This window comes from Pelodiscus sinensis, chromosome 1, assembly GCF_049634645.1.
Source record: "Pelodiscus sinensis isolate JC-2024 chromosome 1, ASM4963464v1, whole genome shotgun sequence".
Lineage (NCBI taxonomy): Eukaryota > Metazoa > Chordata > Testudines > Trionychidae > Pelodiscus > Pelodiscus sinensis.
Genome location: NC_134711.1, coordinates 163,174,210 through 163,192,454, shown reverse-complemented (window position 1 = coordinate 163,192,454; position 18,245 = coordinate 163,174,210). Strand labels below are relative to the sequence as shown.

Below are 18,245 nucleotides of genomic sequence, written 5' to 3'. Positions count from 1 at the left end.
ATTAGTTTCCTTTTGTATTCCTACTTGATGCTCTCCACCCTCCCATGAAGTGACTGAAGCAGGATAGTGCAGCAGGCAGGTGAGCAGGTAAGTGAAGCACAGGCAGCAGGGAAATGAAGAAGATCAGCAGAGTTCCAGAAGAGTAGTTCTGCTGTAAAAGTTTCTCCACAGCACGTCTGGACTGGTCTGTAAGATTATACAGAATTTTCCTAGGAGGCTCCAGGACTTGGAGATCTCCAAGGCCCCACCAAGGAGTGGTAGGGATGATGCTAGCAGGTGACCCAGTGTCCAACAGATCTGAAGGGCAAGAGCACTCCACTGGACAAGAGTGGATTCAGGAGGCACAGAAGGAGAGAGCGTCTACACTTGCATGTGCCTTTGCGCAAGAGATGTGCTTTTGCACAAGAGCATCCGTGCCAGCGTAGACGCTCTCTTGCACCAGAAAGCTCCAATGGCCATTTTAACCATCGGGCTTTCTTGCACAAGAAATTCATGTTGCCTGTCTACACTGGCCTCTTGTGCAAGAGGGTTTATTCCTGAGTGGGAGCATCAGAGTTCGTGCACAAGAAGCCCTGATTTCATACATAAGAACGTCAGTGTTCTTGCGCAAAAGCTCCCCGCCAGTGTAGACAGGCACCATGTTTTTGTGCAAAAGCGGCCACTTTGGCGCAAGATCGCGTCAATGTAGACACAGCCATTGTGTTTTAAATTCAGACCTTACCTTAATCTAAATTAATTTTCAAGTGTAGACATTAGGTGAGTCCAGGTCTGATGGTTGGGGTTTGGATTTGCGCCACAGGCAGGATGGAGGGCGCTTCCTGAACATCTTGTGGTGGACAGTGCATGGCAAACTATGGGGAGGCAGGGGGGTGCTGGAGCAGAGGAATTACGCAGAGTGGGTTGCCTTGCCTCGACAGCGTGGAGGGTAGTAGGACCAGAGCTAGAAGCGAGCCAGTGCACCCAGCTCCGGCCACAGCTGGCTAAGCCGTGTCAAAAACCCAGCAGGGAGCCATGTAAAGAGCTGGCAGGGACCGGGCTGCAACAGGGCCTCTGGGAGCAGGGAATGGGGGGGGCGGGGCTCTGCTCAGCAAAACGGAGGGGGAAGTGCCGGCAGCGCGATACGTCTCCGCCCCCCCCAGGCCGCCTCAATGCGCTCCCCGCCGCGCCTCGCGCCCCGGCACTCAAGGGACTGGCGCTGCCAGCGCAGCACGTGGGCCACGGAACTTGCCCCTAGAACGTCAGCCAGTCTTTTGCGCGTGCGCCGTCTCGTGCCCGGGCCACCTCCCTTTTCACACGAGACCACATAGGGCGCCTCCGGGAAGGCGGCGTCCACCCCCGCCCCGCCGCGCCGCCCCCTGGGAGTTGTAGTCCCTCCGCGGCCTCCCAGCCAAGAGCCCGGGCTGGTGGGCGAACTACGTTTCCCAGCATGCTAGGCGTGGCTGCGTTCTTTGCACGGGCTGGGGGGTGATCGAGCTGGTCCCGGCCGGCGGGGAAGGTCCCGGGCTGGTGCAGCTGCGATGTGACCCTCCCTTTGCACCCGGCCCCTGCTGCCTCCGCTCGCCCCGGCTGGCGGGGAGGGAGGAGCTGGGCTCAGCCCGGCCCGGGTTCTGCGAAGGGAAAGTGGGGGGGGGACCTTCTCCCGCCCCCCCAGGGTGACCAGACGCCCCCGCCCCCCCACTAGGGGCTTTGTCCTCGGGGCGCAGGTATCCAGCCCCTCCCGACTGCGGGGACTGTCCTGGTTTGTCTCACGTGCTGTCTGCTCACCTTTCCCCCCGTCCGCCTCCTCCCTGCCCAGGGCGGGGCATTTGCACAAGGCTGCTCGTCTGCAAGCGGCACCTGTAGGGAGCACAGCCCCTCCCTCCTCATGGGGCTCTGGGCTCGAGTGGGGCTCCTGGGCACCCTGGCCTTCTGCGTGCACCAGAAGCGGGTAGTCGTGGCTGAGCTGCGAAGGGACAAAACTCAGCACAGCAGCACCCGCCACCAGCTGGAGCTGAAGTTGGTCCAGGTCATATTTCGGCATGGAGCTCGCACTCCTTTAAGACCCGTCCCGAAACAAGAGCAGGTGAGAGGGGGCTACTGGAGACTCCGGAGGGAACTGATCTGAGGAGCAGAAGAAGCTGCTGCCTCCGGATCGTGGGGGCAGAGAGGGGACACTCCACAGTGCCAGGGTGAATACCAGAGCAATGGAGTAGATTACAGTGAAATGCCTTGTTTTTTTAAAAGTTTGGCTGAGAGTAAAATCGGACTCCATCTAATTTTTGTCCAGCTCAGCTCTGAATTCCCAATTGTTGTACCATATTTATAAACAAGTATAGCTGGTGACAAAACAATAGTAAAATGTAGACCCTGACAGATCAATTAGAGTAGCAAAGTTGCAGATCTAGCATTTGGATCCTTCCAGTCCCAACACTATTTTGGTTCCCAAATTTTATCATTTAATAATACTTCTTTTTTTATTACTAGATTAGAAGACTTACCTGGTGTTGCATGGATCCTTCATGGTGGGAGTTGCAGGAGCCATGGCAGGGGCACGTGGATGTGGGGGGGCTCAGGACAAGGGACTGAAGGTGTGGGGGAGTGCAGGAATCAGAGTTGGGGGTGAGGAGGGGTTCAGACCAGGGAGTGTAGGAGTCAGAGCAGGAGGTGGGGGCTCAGGGCAAGGAGTGAGGGTGGCTGGCAGTTTCTCCCTGGGGGCAGCATGGCATGGGTAGTGGCTTTTCACCAGGTCAGGGCAGCAGGGGTGGGACAGACCAGCTGCTCCTTGGGACCAAGCAGAGGCCACGCTGGCCGGCCAGCCAGTGGCTACTCCCTGAGGCAGGTCAGAATTGCAGGGACTATGCTGCTGGCTGGTGGCTGCTCCCCTGTAGTCATTTGTGAGGGTAACTGTCCCTGCTACACACCCTTCCTTCCTTTCTGTTTGATGAGAAACAATCATATTTCACAGCACATCCCATTGTCAACCAAATCCTGACTTTGCTTTAAGTTATGATAAGAGGAGGCTGCATATCAACTTTGGTGGTCCTAGCTCTTGCTGTTTAGGAGTTCTTGAGTACACGGACTCATAGATGGATGGATGGACACAATGACGGATAGGTGCGCACATTCTCTCAAATATATAGTAGATTTCAAAGTGTTTTACAAGGGAGGTATCACTATCCCCATTTTGCATGTGGGGAAACTGAGGCACAAGGGGGTGTGACTTGCATATGATCTCCCTGCAGCACAGTTAGGACTGGAAGTTAGGTCTCCTAACCCTGTGTCTATTAAGCTAGAGGTTCTCAAACTGTGATCCATAATCCACAAGCTCCATTCAGTTGGTCTGTGGATAGCTCCCTCACTCTAAGGTGTGCACTTGGGCAGCTGCACATGAGAGAAGGAAGGGCCACCTCCCCAGTTAGTAGAGCCACACAGAGGTAGCTCCACTAATGAGGTATCTGGGGAAATAGGTGGTAGGTGAGCCCCAGTGGGGTAAGAAGAGGGGCAGAGGGGTAATTTGGGATATGCAGGATTGTGGCAGCCAGAGAAAGAAGCAATCTTTCCCCAGCTCCAGGACTGTGGCTGCCTGGGAGAGAGAGCTCTCCTTCCCGGCCTCAGCTCTGCCTGCTGTGGCTGGTTAGAGATCCCCTGCTTCCCAGCCCCATCTTAGTAGCTGCTGCAGAGGGGGAGAGACATTTAGAAAAATCATTAAGTGGTCTGTCAGGTGGTCCACTCACAAAAAAAAGTGTGAGAACCACTGATCCGGCCATGCTAGCTTCCCACAAAAACCGCTTACATTCAGTGCCCTTGCACTAGAAAAGTCTGGTTCCCAGTTCATTCTCATGCAATAAAGCATGGGGGAAGAGCAGGAAAATCCACTGCTGGATCCACTTAATTGTTAATTTTCTCCCACAACTCAATATCAATTTCTAAGTATAATGACAACTAGTATTAAAAGAAAGTGCTCATTCTCCCTTACCTCGCCATGTGCATTTATTTATAAGGAAAGAGCAGTTACGTTTTAGGGAAGTGGCAGTGTGGTTTATCAAGAGGGGAAAAGATGATGAACAGGATGGGGTTGGCTACCAGGCCAGTTTTTGTTTTTTAAGTTTATCCTGTACAGACTAACTTGGCTACCCCCTGAAGCTTCTGAAGATATGGCAGTTCTTTGTCTTGGGGAGCCTGGTGGTTCTTGAATCTAACATTGGGCAATGGTGCCACCATGTGGTGGGGCTATCTGGCCTAGACTTGTTTTGTTTGTTAGGGGTATCGCATGAGAACACCTGGAATTCCTAGGGAAGGGCTTTGGACCCAAAACTCTAATGACGTTTTACCTCCCAGACGTAGTCAGTGCCCTGCTTCAGAGACATTTGCACTGTCAGGGATTCAGACTTAGTGCATCTTCCAACTCCTGCATGTGGTAATTGGAGCCTATCAGAACCTGTCTGTTTTTGCCCCTAACCTTAGGTTTTTGCTGTTTATGTAGACAATAAATGAAGTTGGTGTGATGGAAGGACAAGGAGCATCTTCTCTAGTGTTGGTCAAATCATATTTGATGTTAGTGTGTTCAGTGCAACTGTGCATATGAGCATTTGGGTCCAAATGTGGCCTAGACTGCTATCAAATCTGTAACTTAGTTAAGTTAGCAAGGGGTGGTGTAATGTCTGTCTTTAAAACGGGAATGAGATAGATCTCTGATTCAAATAGATGTATACACAAATCCAAGCAGGATAAAGGGAGTCAGAATTGTTAGGATACCATCCTGGAAAAAAAATAGCATTATTGGATAAAATAGTAATTAATTAAAGTTAGATGCAGTTAACAGTACCATAAGGCCTTGCTCATTTGGTGTGACAACAGGGAGTCCCATTACCAAGCACTGATTTTTTTTAATTAGGAAGTGAATGGAATAACAAAGCTATTTCATTGTAGTGTTCTCTATTCATTTATTGTGACAGCTGTAGTTTAATTTTCATTATTTATACAACATGGCATAGTAGTAAACATACTCTCTAATAATGTGCAAAAGTAATGAAGTCTTGGCACTATGAAACCTCATTTACAGGAGTCTGCTGTTACATCTTTGCTGAGAAGAGGATTCACACCATTTATTTAAATGTAGGAATTAAGAAGTTGTAGTTTAGCAAGATTCTAATGTAGTAATTTAAAATGTAGTTAATATTGAGTGCCCAAATATGTCCTATTCAAGTCAGTGTGGGTGCATAGCTGAGGGCAGTAATGGGTCTTATTACTGTATATGTAAGTACTCATAATTGTGCTCACTAATTTAACTACACGGAAATACTATAAATACCCTTTTGTGTACTGAGAAGCTGTTGACGTCCTATCCTTAGTCACACTCAGTATCTGATATAAAATAACGTTGGCATCTGACACTCAAAAAGGTGTATGTGTGTCACTTCCAACTCAAGTAGCGTCATGTTGTAAGTGCAGAGATTCAACTACAATGTCACATTTTCTCCAAACATATGTAACTGCATATTGTTACTGTAGAAGAGATGTATCTGTTTAAATGCACAAAGCCACTTTTAATTGCATGTTTGCCAGATACCAGCTAGATCCAAATTTTTACTGCCCTTTTGAACCAAAATCCATCAGAGTCCACACCTTCTTTGTATTAGTACAATGGACATTGCCTTCGGTTTTCTGTTCTAGTTGGCACAAATCTAGGGAAGAGTAAAAATGGCTAGATCTAGAGTAACAACTTGGGGGTTTGAGGCCATTTTTGTCTAGATGCCTCTGGTTTTTTTTCAGGAGTGTTGTCACTCGAGCTACCTTGAAATAGGGCACCCAAAATAAGATATTGGGATTTGGGGGGAAAATTGGCTAGGTCCAGCTTTTGCCTTCTGTATTGCTGGCAGCTATGCTGGATACAATAAATGTACTGTTGTTTGTAAGAAATCTGGCTGGGGAAGCCTTCAGATTCCAAAGCGCACACTCACCCTCTGGAGTCCAATCCATTAGTTGCCAGTAGAGCACAGCAGTATAGCTCATCCCTTTCATGCACCCTGCCCTTCAAGTGGCAAAACCGTTTCTGTTTGCCACTTGAACAATGTGCTCAACTCGTAATACTCAGACACACAGATTTGTTCCGGGGCAATGAGCACTTGTATGCAGGCTGCTATAGTGAGCAGGCTGTACACGACCCCAATTACCTGGGCATCATTGTGATTGACCTGGCTTTTTATGGACTCTGACTGGGACCTCTTGAATCTGAGGATATTCGCTCTACCATTTAGCTCAAGAAGAAATTCAGTGTGCTGTTAGTAGCAGGTGTGATCTGTTACTACTTCAGCTGTTAGGGAAGTATGGCTGTCTCAGTGCTGGTGCTTCCCAGAGCCAATACAGAGGTGATGTTGCATGTTGTGGTAGTGGAGGCTCTCCGACGACCTACCACCATACACTCCAAGATGCTTGCTAAATACCAGGAGATGCTGGAGTCATGGACTATATATCACTTGATCCTGTCTCAGTATCACAGAGATAGTGCACTTGTGTTCTCCCAGGCTTTGGTGTAGCCCAGGGTAGTTCTGATGCCATTGCAGATTATTATTTTCTACTGAATCATTTCTCTTTTGTTTTTTGCGACAGGTGGAGTGGCGCCCAGCTCTGTTAGAAGTCCCCGCTCAAACCCAGTTGGATTACATAGTAACTGACCTCTCTGGTGGGCCAAAACCCCACTCTCCCTATGAAGATCAATACAAAAAGACCACCCTGAACGTGAGAAACTCTTCCCTGTTCCCTTTGCAAGACTTGTATCTTTCCATGCACTGAATGGTGATTGCTGTTTCTCTCCCCAGGGTGGAGTCATTGCTGGGCAGCTGACAACAGTGGGGATGCAGCAGATGTTTGTCCTGGGGGAAAGACTGAGGCGAAGCTATGTGGAGAAGATCAATTTTCTGTCTCCGGTGTTCAATCCTTCCGAGGTTTTGTGAGTTTCTGAAAATTTCTGCATGTGTCCCCCACAACTGCTTTTTTACCTCTTGGATGAAGGCTCCCTGACTACACACTCCTCCCCCGGTGTATCACACTGCTCATTGCAGGCATCTGATGCCTCCCACATGGCCAGTACAACTTGGAGTCTCTAGCGCAGGGGTTCTCATACTTGGGAGTCACACCAGGCTAAGTGGGAGAATCACAAGCTGTCAGTCTCCAGCCCCAAGCTCTGCCTCCCCTCCAGCATTTGTAATAGTATTACATTTTTTAAAAGTGTTTTTAAATTGTAAGGTGGGGTCACACTTAGTGGCTTGCTGTGTGAAAGGGGTCACCAGTACAAAAGTTTGGGAACCATTGCACGCAATTCTCTCATCAGGTGTCTGAATTGCCATTTAAGTGATGCTAATGTTGACAGTGGATATCTGGAGCTGCTGATTCATGTGAGATCAAGGTCCCGTGTCCTACAACGTGTTCTTGGATGTGGCCTTGTTTACAGGAGGAAGACCCATGTCACTGTTTAACAAGCTACTTTTTCTCTTTCAGTGTCCGTTCCACTAATATTGTTCGCAACCTGGAATCCACACGGTGTCTGCTAGCTGGACTGTTCCAGCAACATAAAGAAGGTACCAGGAGAGGAGCATGTCTGGTTGATGTGCTTCCTACCCTATCTACCCTACATACTCTCCCACACCCCAACTGCTCTGGTCCTCATGTCGCTGTCTCCCCACCCCTCCATCTAGGATCTTTTGCCTAGTGCACGTATTGTCAGATTGCCCTTTGCTCTGTCTCTTCCTTGGCTTCATATTGATCCCCATCTTTGATCCCTTGCTCTGCTTGTCTGCAGCATTTACTGGCATCAGAAACAGGCAATGAGAAAGGGAGAGTAGGCCACATTATATTGTCAGGTCTGAAATGTCTCTCTAGAGAGACTGGAACATTCTGCCCTTCCAAGCCCTGTTCAAAGTTTGACCATCCAGAAACACCTTCATCTGCACCCTGACGCTCACTAATGTGAGACTAGTGTCTCAGGATGCATGTCCTAGAGCTATGATTGTCTTGAGAACATCTCATTTGCTGTTGGTTTCTGTGGTTGAATGCCCTGGCAGCTTTGTTCTGGTAAGTCACTTTTCTGCTGTCTTGGTGGGCTTCAGGGAGGGATACATTTAGTAGTCCACAGTAATACTAAATTCAGCTATACGAAGTACCACACACAAACAGAGTCCTACAGCAATAGACTCTTGGGGACAGAGACTTGCCACTTACGGTAGGTATGCCCACAGCGTAGCACAGTGAGACCCCCAACCTGGATGGTCTCTAGGTATTACCACAATGTCAGTGACGGTTAACAAAAATAGAATTTGGCAGAGTCTTGGAAGGGCATCAGATCAAGGGTACCAGTCATTTTCCTTGCACAACAAAACTGACTGTGTAGGGAAATGGTTTGCACAAAGGCCCATTTCTGCATTCCTGTGTTAGTGAAAGGAAATCTAGTATGAGGCAAACCTGTGTGCGCTAAGGCTAACAGAAGCCTCATCTTGTCCTTTCTATAGGCCCTATCACTATCGTCACTGATGAAGCAAGCACTGAAATCCTCTACCCTAATTACCAGAACTGCCAGCGCCTAAAACACTTGAGCAGGTAATTCCTTGTCACATCATCCCATATAAGGTGACCACAGTGTCAATTACTTAAAGCACCATAATTTTCTCATTCGCTGAATTCTTCCTATCACAATAGTGGTGCTCCTTGTTAAGGTGTAGCTGCATGAAGTACCAGTGACAGACACTACTGTATTTTTTCCACTTTATGGGAGTAACTATTTAATGGATCTTGAAAGATCAGTTTCATCTACTCACTGCAAACACTTGTACACAAATCATAATTGTATATGAGGGTAGCTGTGTTAGTCTGTAACTTTAAAACCAGCAACTACTCTTGTGACACTTTATAGACTAACAAATATATAGTATCTTGAACTTTTGTGGGCAAAACCCACTTGATCAGAAGAGCTCATTTGATGAAGTGGATTTTGCCCACGAAAGCTCATGATACTATATATATTTTTGTTAGTCTCTGAGGTGCCCCAGGAGTACTCATAATTGTATGGTTATAGCATGGAATGCCTGCACAGCACAGTTGAGCTGTCTTGGGAGCCTTACTTGTGCAGTTCCATCCTTCAATGCATTAGAATTAAATTTAAAATAAATCCAAACTCTGAATACCCAAGATGTGATAGTGTTTCATTTTGGGATCATTACAACATCCATGTAACATTTCTAGTCTTACCTTACAGGCTTGGCATCTTTTTTAACAAAGATTTTATCTGAGAACTTAAAATATTTTCTTATCAAAATTGACATGAAAAGAACTTTAAGGTTGCAAAGTCAGGCATTCAAGTTAGTAAATGCCAGAATTAAGAGTGCTGGTGCTCTCTCTTTCTCCTTTGCACATATGTACCATGCTTGTCTTGGATTACAATGACGCTCACTTTTGTCAATAGCACAGTAGAAACGATCAGAATTCATTCGCGCAGAGAGACAACCTTAATTCTGGTATATAACAACTGAATGCTTGCTTTGCAGTGTAGGGTGTATTTGATGAGGCCAGGACTAAGGAGCAGGCAGGCAAGTAGGCTAACTGTTGCAGGTAGCTCAGTGAGGCCTGAGAACTTGCACACTGCTGCTGGAACATTGACAAAACTAAGAAGCAAGCACTGAAACAACTGTATGCGTGTAAAATTTTGGGCAGGATTGCTGAATTTTCAGGGGAACAGCAAAACACTTTCCTGACTCAAAGGCCTGTCAAGCTGGTAGTCCCTGCTCCAGGGGTGAAGTGCTAGAGCTGGTGAAAGAAATGGCCAGCCTTTTTTCCCTTTTAATATTAATAAAGCTGTTTTCTGCTAATCTAGTTCTGGGAAATGGTTGAAGAGTTTTTGCTGAAACTCCTGCCCTCATTCTCAGCCCAAAGGGTTGAAGTTTGGCAATATTTAAAAACATTTGAAAAGAGGGGCTGCTTGTGGAAGGTTTTAGGCCACGTTAGCTTAAAGCGTCACTCTGCATTGCTTGTACAACAAATGTAGAAGTTTTGTTCACTGCTCTTTCCTTGTGAGGCTAGTTTGGCAAAGGAGTGCTCCCTGGAGGCGCAGGTGGGCTGAGTTCCAGTGTGACACAGATTAGTAATTGAGATGTAATCATGGCTAAGTGTGTCCTTTTCTTTTGAAATGCTTGTGTCTCATTTAGTTTTCCTCCTTGGAATTAACATCTCCTCCCCCATCCCCAGGTTGGAGTTCTAATGACAAATCTGAAGTCTTGGCATCAACTCAGACACTGAGAATCTGTCACTTCTAGTGTCAGCATTCCAAACACTGGGACTCAATCCAGCACTCAGCTGTTTCCATTCTCTTTGCTCTCAGGCCTGGAAGAGAGCCCTACCCACCCAGCAGGAGGTTCTGTTGCAGCTATCTTGTTTCCTCTAAGTGCCTGAGGATCTAAAAAGCTTTCTTTTCCTTGACAGGGGTAAAATGGAAAGTGTCTTGTTGCAGCCAGGCATCTCTGATGATCTGAAGACGATTCGAGAGGAGATGGGGATTGAAAGTGAGAAGTCTGTGGATTTTTTTCTTCTGCTTGACAACATTTTTGCTGAGCAGGTGAGGTTGGATGGAATTGCAGCAATGTCATAGAAATAGCCTTGGATGGTTCCTGTTTCAGGCCCCTATCCTGCAAGCTGAGCCACACGGGTAGATCCCTGTGCATGGGCCGAGCCCCCTAAAATCAGTTTTGTTACACAGGCATCTGCCTGTGCAGCCCAGTTGGCCGGATGCCGCCCCTAGTAGCAGCTCGAGGAAGATTGTTTCAGTAGGAAGTATGATTCTGCAAGGTTCAGAGCACCCTCTTCTCTAACCATTGAGTGTTGCGAGCACATGATTATAGAACAGAAAATTTATTTAAATAGCAAGTTCTCCCTAACCCGTGAAATAAAATATTCAAGAAATATTTTTCTTCCTTCACTCTGATTACAAAGCTCAGTAAATAATTCAAATATTGGCCTATATATTTGCAAAGTTTTCTCCTACTTTTATTTACCTAGCTCTAATCAGCATGCCAGGAACTGGGCCTATGGGCAGGTGGCATTTTTACCAGGCTCTACCACAGTAGTTAATCTAAATGTATTGCCTTCCTGAGATTTGCCTTTATTGTTAACTTACGTAGAACCCGGTCTCAAAGGAAGAGACTCAAAACCCTTCATGTATCCCTATTGTACATCAGAGCTATTAATAGGATGCACTTGGGCTAGCTGGCAGCAGAATAGCTCTGTATCTCCATCCCAGGTGTTAAGAGCGCATTCAGTGCTCTTTATGTGAGTGAAAGCTTAAGGAGAAATATGTATAAACCTTACAATTGGTGTAAGGGCCAGCTCCTTATATTAAAAGAAACTCTTAATGCCCATTACAAGTTAGTTTCTACAGCAAGTGCAGACCTATGAAGTGTGCATATTGTGAAACTTAGCCCATGAATACCAGTGTTTAGGTATGAGTGTGGGTGTAGGTCCTTGCTTTTGAGTGGTTACGTGCTGGTTGTTACGCACCGTGTATTCTTTCAGGTACATGACTTGCCCAGCTGCCCCGTGATGAAAAATTTCCTAAAAATGATTGAACGTCGGTCTGTCGACTCAGTACTGTACATCATGGAACATAATTCAAGGTGACATCTCATAACTAAAGCCTGAAGGATAGTTCTGCCCTTCACTAGTTTGAAAGGGGAAGGTTCCAGTATGGAAGGCTGGAGGAGCAAAGAATCCCTTTTTCAGGATGTCATTTCAGACGTGAGAGAGCTGAATCCCACCAGGCATTTAGCCCACAGATCATCACCTGTAATACACAGCAGGGCTGTGAAGAGAGAGGTTGATACCACTGAGAAGGGTACCTTCCTGGCCTGCAACACAGGACTTACAGACCAAACCAGCTGATACACACAGCTGAGTAACTGTGTCACATTTATTTGTAAGAAGTCATACCACAGGACACAGTATTTGTTTTCCTTTAATAATATAAAAAAAAACAGCCAGAAGCTATTGTCTGGTGGTGGGGATGCTGTCCCTTTCCATTAGGGCAGTGGTTCTGAACCTTTCCATTTGTTGACCTTGCATTAAAAGAAAATGTTTCAGGATTCCCCATTTCTCTGAAGCCATCCAGAAATGGAGGGTATAATCATGACCCCAATACAGATCACAGCCCCTAGTTTGAATGTCCCTATACCAGAGTAAACCAAATGGGGAAATGAAATAATCTATCCTATGAGAGTTCACACCGTTTTTTTTAAATGTATAGATCAGTTTTTTGTTCAGGCTAATTTCAAATTCCATCTGTTCTAGAGAGGTTCTCCAGATGAGCGTTGGTCCTCTTCTCTATGCACTGAATGATAATATTGTGAAAGCAGTGAATCCATCAGCTCCTGCTACAAAAGCCAGGTATAGGACAATATAATTGTCTGCCCAGCTACCATCGGTTCTGATTGGTTGCATGTGTAAAGAGCCAATTCCCTTAAACATTGAGTATGTGTGAGTAAAGGAATGGCTACGTATGTAACCATTTGCTAGTTTTAAAAGCTAATTCTCTATTAGCAAAGACATGCAGCTGATAGAGATCCACAAGAAATAAATTAAAAACGTTTCTTTTATTCTCTCCCCCACCCTCACACAGAAAGCTCATACTCTATGCTGCTCATGACATTACTCTCATCCCTCTGTTGATGGCACTGGGGACCTTTGACCACAAGTGGCCACCCTATGCTGCAGATGTGACAGTGGAACTGTATCAGCATCAGCAGTCCAAAGAATGGTTTGTTCGTCTGTCTTACCAGGGAGAGGTAAGGATTCAGTGGATCCTTTGCAATTCAAGTGCTAGACAGTAGGCTTTGCGGCAGAATTCCAGCCCTCTAAGCAGTGGAATGAGACACATTCTGATTGCACAATAAAATACTCACGGACAACATGGCTGGGCAGGAACCTCCTTCTGTCTGCCAAAAAGTTCCACTGGCTCAGAGGCCAGGCCAAAGTTCTTTAAGCTCTGCCTCAACTTGCCTAGTTGAAATTGTACAAGGGATTTGGGCAGCACAAGAACTAGTCACTTATTAATTGGGTGGAAACTTGATTGTGCCTCTGCAGGAACAAGTGGCAAGAGGATGTAGAGCTGGTCTCTGCCCCCTGGAGGAATTTCTAAGTGCTCTATCCCACTATGCTGTAAGTCCAGAAGAGTACAGTGTCCTTTGCTCCCAGGTGGAGGAGGAGCAGTAAATTAATTCATAAATTGTTTTTAAATAAAACTCCATTTCCTGCTTAACCTTTGGTGTTGGAATTCTTTCCTCCATCTCATGAATCACTAGGAAGGTGACTAAACCTGTTCATGCCAGATACAGGACTCTGCAGGTCCAGTACGTACAGCTGCTAGCATATGCACTTGTAGCAAGAGAAGGCAGGGTGTGAAATGTAGAACTCCGCCTCCCAGCTGGATAGCTCATCTGCTAGGATGAACTATTGTCAGAACATGGCATTTAGAGAGTGTGTCACTTTGAAAGCAGCTAAAGATAGCTAAGGAGGAGAGAAACTTGGCCTGCTTCACTGCTGCAGCCATGGAGGAGGAATAGTGCCTTCTAACAGCGAAGGCTGGAGTATATTGGAGAATCTGCAGCCTGATTCTAGAGATGATGCACTACATGGTTCCTCTTGTGATGTTCGATGTTGAAAGCAATATAGACTGTTGCCTTACTCTCATCAAGACAGCTGCTGGGCAGAACATGGCTATCTTCCCTTCCTTCTTACCCTAGTGCAAACATGGTGCTTGGGACACAACTGATAGTCTATAACACATACTGCCCATGGAAACATCTCCCAGGCAGTAAAGAGACTGCTGAACTCCCTTCCTGCTGTTATGGTCCAGATGGAAGTTTGCCTGCTTTGAGCATACAACTATACCAATCTAAGATTAAATAGGTGTGTGCTGAGTGTATATTCCTCTAGGTGAATTTAACTTCTCAGTTTAACAGAGAAGCCTAGTAACGGACTCTGCCCTCTGCTTGCAAATTTTACAAGCTGGGTAGGGTCATGGCAGCTTGAGAGCACTCCAGGAATACACCCATTTCTGTAAAAGTGCTGTTGATTTAAGTAGCACCACTTTTCTTCTCTGACCCTACTACCCTAGTAGAGCGACAAGTAGCACTGCCTTAGCAGAGTCCATGGTTTAGTTAGTATTGAAAACTCAGGCCCTTGGTAGCTGTTAAGGGTGCTATGCAATAGCCCTCCTATCCTAGCACAGCTGGTTATTTACATGCATGTCACCTAAATAGCCCCTCCAGTACCACTGTGTAATATTAGCCCTGGCCACCTAAGAGAAACATTAGATACAGTATTGTAGTACTGTTGTAATGCATGGCTAGGTGGATGACTGAGGTACTATAGTAATTCCTGTCTGAGAAATGTGAGCTGAACTTTCCTCTAATATCATTAAACTGCCCCCAGCAACCACTACAGGGCAAACCACAGGTGTTCCAAGACCAGAGAGTTCTGGTGGAGGGCTGGTGGCTGGGCTCCCTGGCACATGGCAACTGGGCAGCCAGGCACAACCCAGTGGGGGTGCTTGGCAGAGCCAGGAACCCAGCACTCCACAGCACAGGGAGCTGGGCTGCCCAGTATAGCAAGGAAGGGGTAGGGACCAGCAAGGCTAGTGGTAAGGAAGAAGCTGGGAGGCCAGGTATGACCTCCCCTGGTCCAGCAAAATCCCTCATCCAGGACAGGTCAGGTCTCTAGCGTGCCAGACCAGGGAGGTCCAACCTGTATTATATACTGACAAAATGCACAACGGGAAGAATGACTTGAATGCATGTATACATCACCAAGTTCTAAATTAAAGGCAATCAATAGCAAAAAAAAGCAGACAAAATATTAGTAAAGTTTAGGGCTGTCAAATAGTTAAATCATGATTAATTACATGAAATGTATTCCTGATTATTCACTGTCTGAATGGCACTATTAAGCAATAATAGAATACCATTTAAGTATTTTTGGGTGTTACTTATTTCTGTGCTACAGCTCAAGGCAGACAGTCTCACAGTGGGTGCAACTGTATGGCCAGGCTGGATTCACCAGATACATGCAGCAGTGCCCTGCTGAGCATGGCATCCTGGGCAGTGGACTGACTGACTCTCCCCGTTTCAGCCAGAGTTCTCTCAGAAGTGTGGAATCGGCGTGCATTAAAAAAAGCTAATGCTTTAATTTGAGTTAATTGCATGTTAATTGCAATTGACAGCCTGACTAACTCCTTATATAAACATATAACATAAATCAATAGTGCAGCCTCATCTGGAACACCATGTTCCGCTCTGGGCACACTAGGTCAAGAACATCAGCAGAAAGTTTTCCAAGAGCAGCAATAGAAGTGATTGCAGGCATAAAGATGAATTCTTTACGTGGAGACTGAAGATATGTGGAATGTCTGGAAAGGGACCATTGCAGGACATCTACACAATAACTAGACACACAAGTTAAAATGGCAGCTTGTTTATCTCCATCATATAAGATGAAGCTGCCAGCCAGTGAAACTGAACAGCAGCAACATGTTCTGTAGAACTCACTGATACAAGGCACTCTGAAGAGCAAAGACACATTTTAAAAGGATTCCAGATTGGTACAGCTACTGAAAAGAACCAGTTACCGTAGATAGGATAAAATACATTTTAGAAAAAGTGTAAAATCCTCATGTTTCAGTTCAATTGCCAACTTTGAGCTGACAGATTACAAAAAAAATTCCCCCTCAACAGGTTATTCCATAATGTCACGTATGGGGTTTCTGGCACAGGTCACTGTCCGACAAGATACAGAACTAAATGGACTGCCTAGCTAATTCAGTATGACAACTCAGTATAAACACAAGATGACCACAGTACCATTGTGGTATGATGAAATTAGGCTCAGATCTGTTGAGGAATCTGCCATCTTTTGCTCACTACCAATGACTAGCAGTAATATTTCTCTCTACACTCAGAAATAATGCAGCAGGAGCACTACAAAGGCACTGCGTGCAGGAGGAAGGGTGGGGGGGAAGGATCTGTCCAAGAACTCCACAGCTAGCTACTGTCTATACTGCCTAGTAGGGATGTTACATTTAGATTAAGTGGCTAATTGAATATTTGATGCAATTTGCATTGACTATTCGATTAGTCGATAAGCCTCCGCCTTTGAAGTGTAGCAACAGCCCAATGGGCTGTAGGGAGCATGGGGCCAGCAGGGGACTCAAGCAGTCCCCTGCTGGGCCCGTGCTCCCTGTGGCATTTCAAAGCAGCAGCTCAGGATCCTCAGCTGATCCCGGGCTCCATGCCGCACTGCCACTTTGAAACAGCATGGAAAGCCTGGGACCTCCTGGCCCCAGGCTGCCCACGGTATTTCAAAGCGGCAGCGCTGCATTGAGCCCAGGCACTGTCGCTTTGAAACACTCCTTTTCTTCCCTCACCTCTTGCTACCTCTTTCTGATAGAAGCCGCAAGAGAGGTGGGGGAGCGACTAGTTGAAAGGAATTTGATGGGAGATTTTCTTTGTTAAAAACTACACGAGAAATACTAGAGGCAGAACTTAAACTGAAGTCTTTAGGACTGGATGATAGTGAAAGTATAAAGTAGCTGAGGTACTTACGCAAACATGGATATTTTTCAAATCATCGATTCCAAACAGGGAACAGAGCTTTTCTCTGTAGGAGTTGTAGGAATCAGTAAATAAATCCTGCTACTTACAGTTCATACAACATATGTCTAAGGATAGACTAGTAGAGCCAATGGTTAAGCTGTATCTAAGATGATCAACTGAATAGCTTCTGTAAAGGAAAAACTAAGCCAAGGTGTAATACAAGTTAATTCTGGGCATCCAATCCATTCCCGTCAATTCAGCATCAGACTTTCATTTTTTATTTAAACTAGAAGTCCCTGAAACTTAAGAAAAGTAACTGTGGGGAAATATTTGTGCTGCTGATTTAAGGATGGTGAGCAACGAACAGTCAAAGTAAAGAACTGTTTTCCACCCAGAGGAGTTAGTAAAGAGAATGGTTCTAAAATTTGTATTGGAAGTTTCACTAGAGAAGAATTAGATACCGAGTTGGTGGTTTGTCTGTGGCTCCAACATAGTAGATGTTAGTGGAATTTTAATGATTAAAAAGACACTACGGCTGTTTAAACTACAGTATATAGCACAAGGTATTGAAGTGTCATGTCTACAATAGGCAGCTATAAAAATAACTATAAATTATCTACACTGATCAGCTTTGAGCCTGAAGGATCTGCTACTTAAAGTGGGAAGAAAATAAAGGGAGCCAGCCAGTGGCAGAAGTGAGAGGAGATCTCTTTAATTTTAAAAGTATCTGTTACCAGGTTGATGTAGCAGACCATGATATTTTAACTGCAGCTGTGTCTTCAACTTTGGTGTTTCATGAAGAGAGATAAACAAATAGTGAATCAGTTTGACAAAGGACTGCATATATAGGTGTGTATGTGAACATATGAGTGTGAAATTACATGTGGAAAAAGATATTTACATTAGACATGACCAGGGGATGACAAACTGCGGCAAAATCCACTTGCCATCCCCGCACTGTGCATGCACCAGACCCGCATTGCACATGCCACCGGTGAACGGGCGGGCGACCGGCTGAAATCTACTCGCCACGGGCAAACAGATAAACTAATTTGTCAAGCCCTGGACATGACTGACGTATTCAGAATTGTAGTGAAAATCAAATGCGCCTTTTTCTGCTGTCAGAAAAAGCAGATTCTTGACTGCATTATTGGTGCTGGGATGACACAGTTAAATCTTTTATGATGTATATTTGCAATCTGTGGCTTACAGTACCTTAATGTATCAGAACAGATGCTAGATTTAAGAGGGCTACATAGCTTCCTTTTCCTAATTATAAAGGTGACTCAGACAAACTATGCAAATACTTAAATTCAAAGAATGAGGCTTAGGTAGATGTCGCTCAAGTAGTAACCTGTCCCAGTACCTTCTGATTCAACATACGTTAGAGCCCGAGAGCATAAGGAATGTTGTTATTCTTCCTCTGAAGCATCACTTAGTTTTCTGTCTTTTGGTGGTACCCACTAAGCTAGCTGGTACGATAATTTGATTGCAAGATCTTCACTGCATGATTCTGGAGATTAGCTAGCCTCTGATATGGTCTGCAACCCAAGGTATGTACTGTCTTTTAGACCTCGATACTGAGAATTGCATGTGTATCTTTACAGACTAACTATTTGCAATACCACAATCTACATCTTTAAA

General features: G+C 45.6%; 1 protein-coding gene across 1 annotated transcript; it reads left to right on the top strand.

Moving 5' to 3' along the window:
* The first annotated feature begins 1,448 nt into the window (after positions 1–1,448).
* On the top strand, positions 1,449–13,270 carry ACP6 (acid phosphatase 6, lysophosphatidic). The gene is made up of 10 exons (XM_006124243.3): positions 1,449–2,062; positions 6,589–6,717; positions 6,798–6,928; positions 7,477–7,556; positions 8,484–8,571; positions 10,447–10,579; positions 11,533–11,633; positions 12,304–12,399; positions 12,632–12,797; positions 13,096–13,270. The coding sequence occupies exons 1-10, from the start codon at positions 1,865–1,867 to the stop codon at positions 13,222–13,224; spliced, it is 1,251 nt and encodes a 416-aa protein (XP_006124305.2). The 5' UTR covers positions 1,449–1,864; the 3' UTR covers positions 13,225–13,270.
* Positions 13,271–18,245: the final 4,975 nt, after the last annotated feature.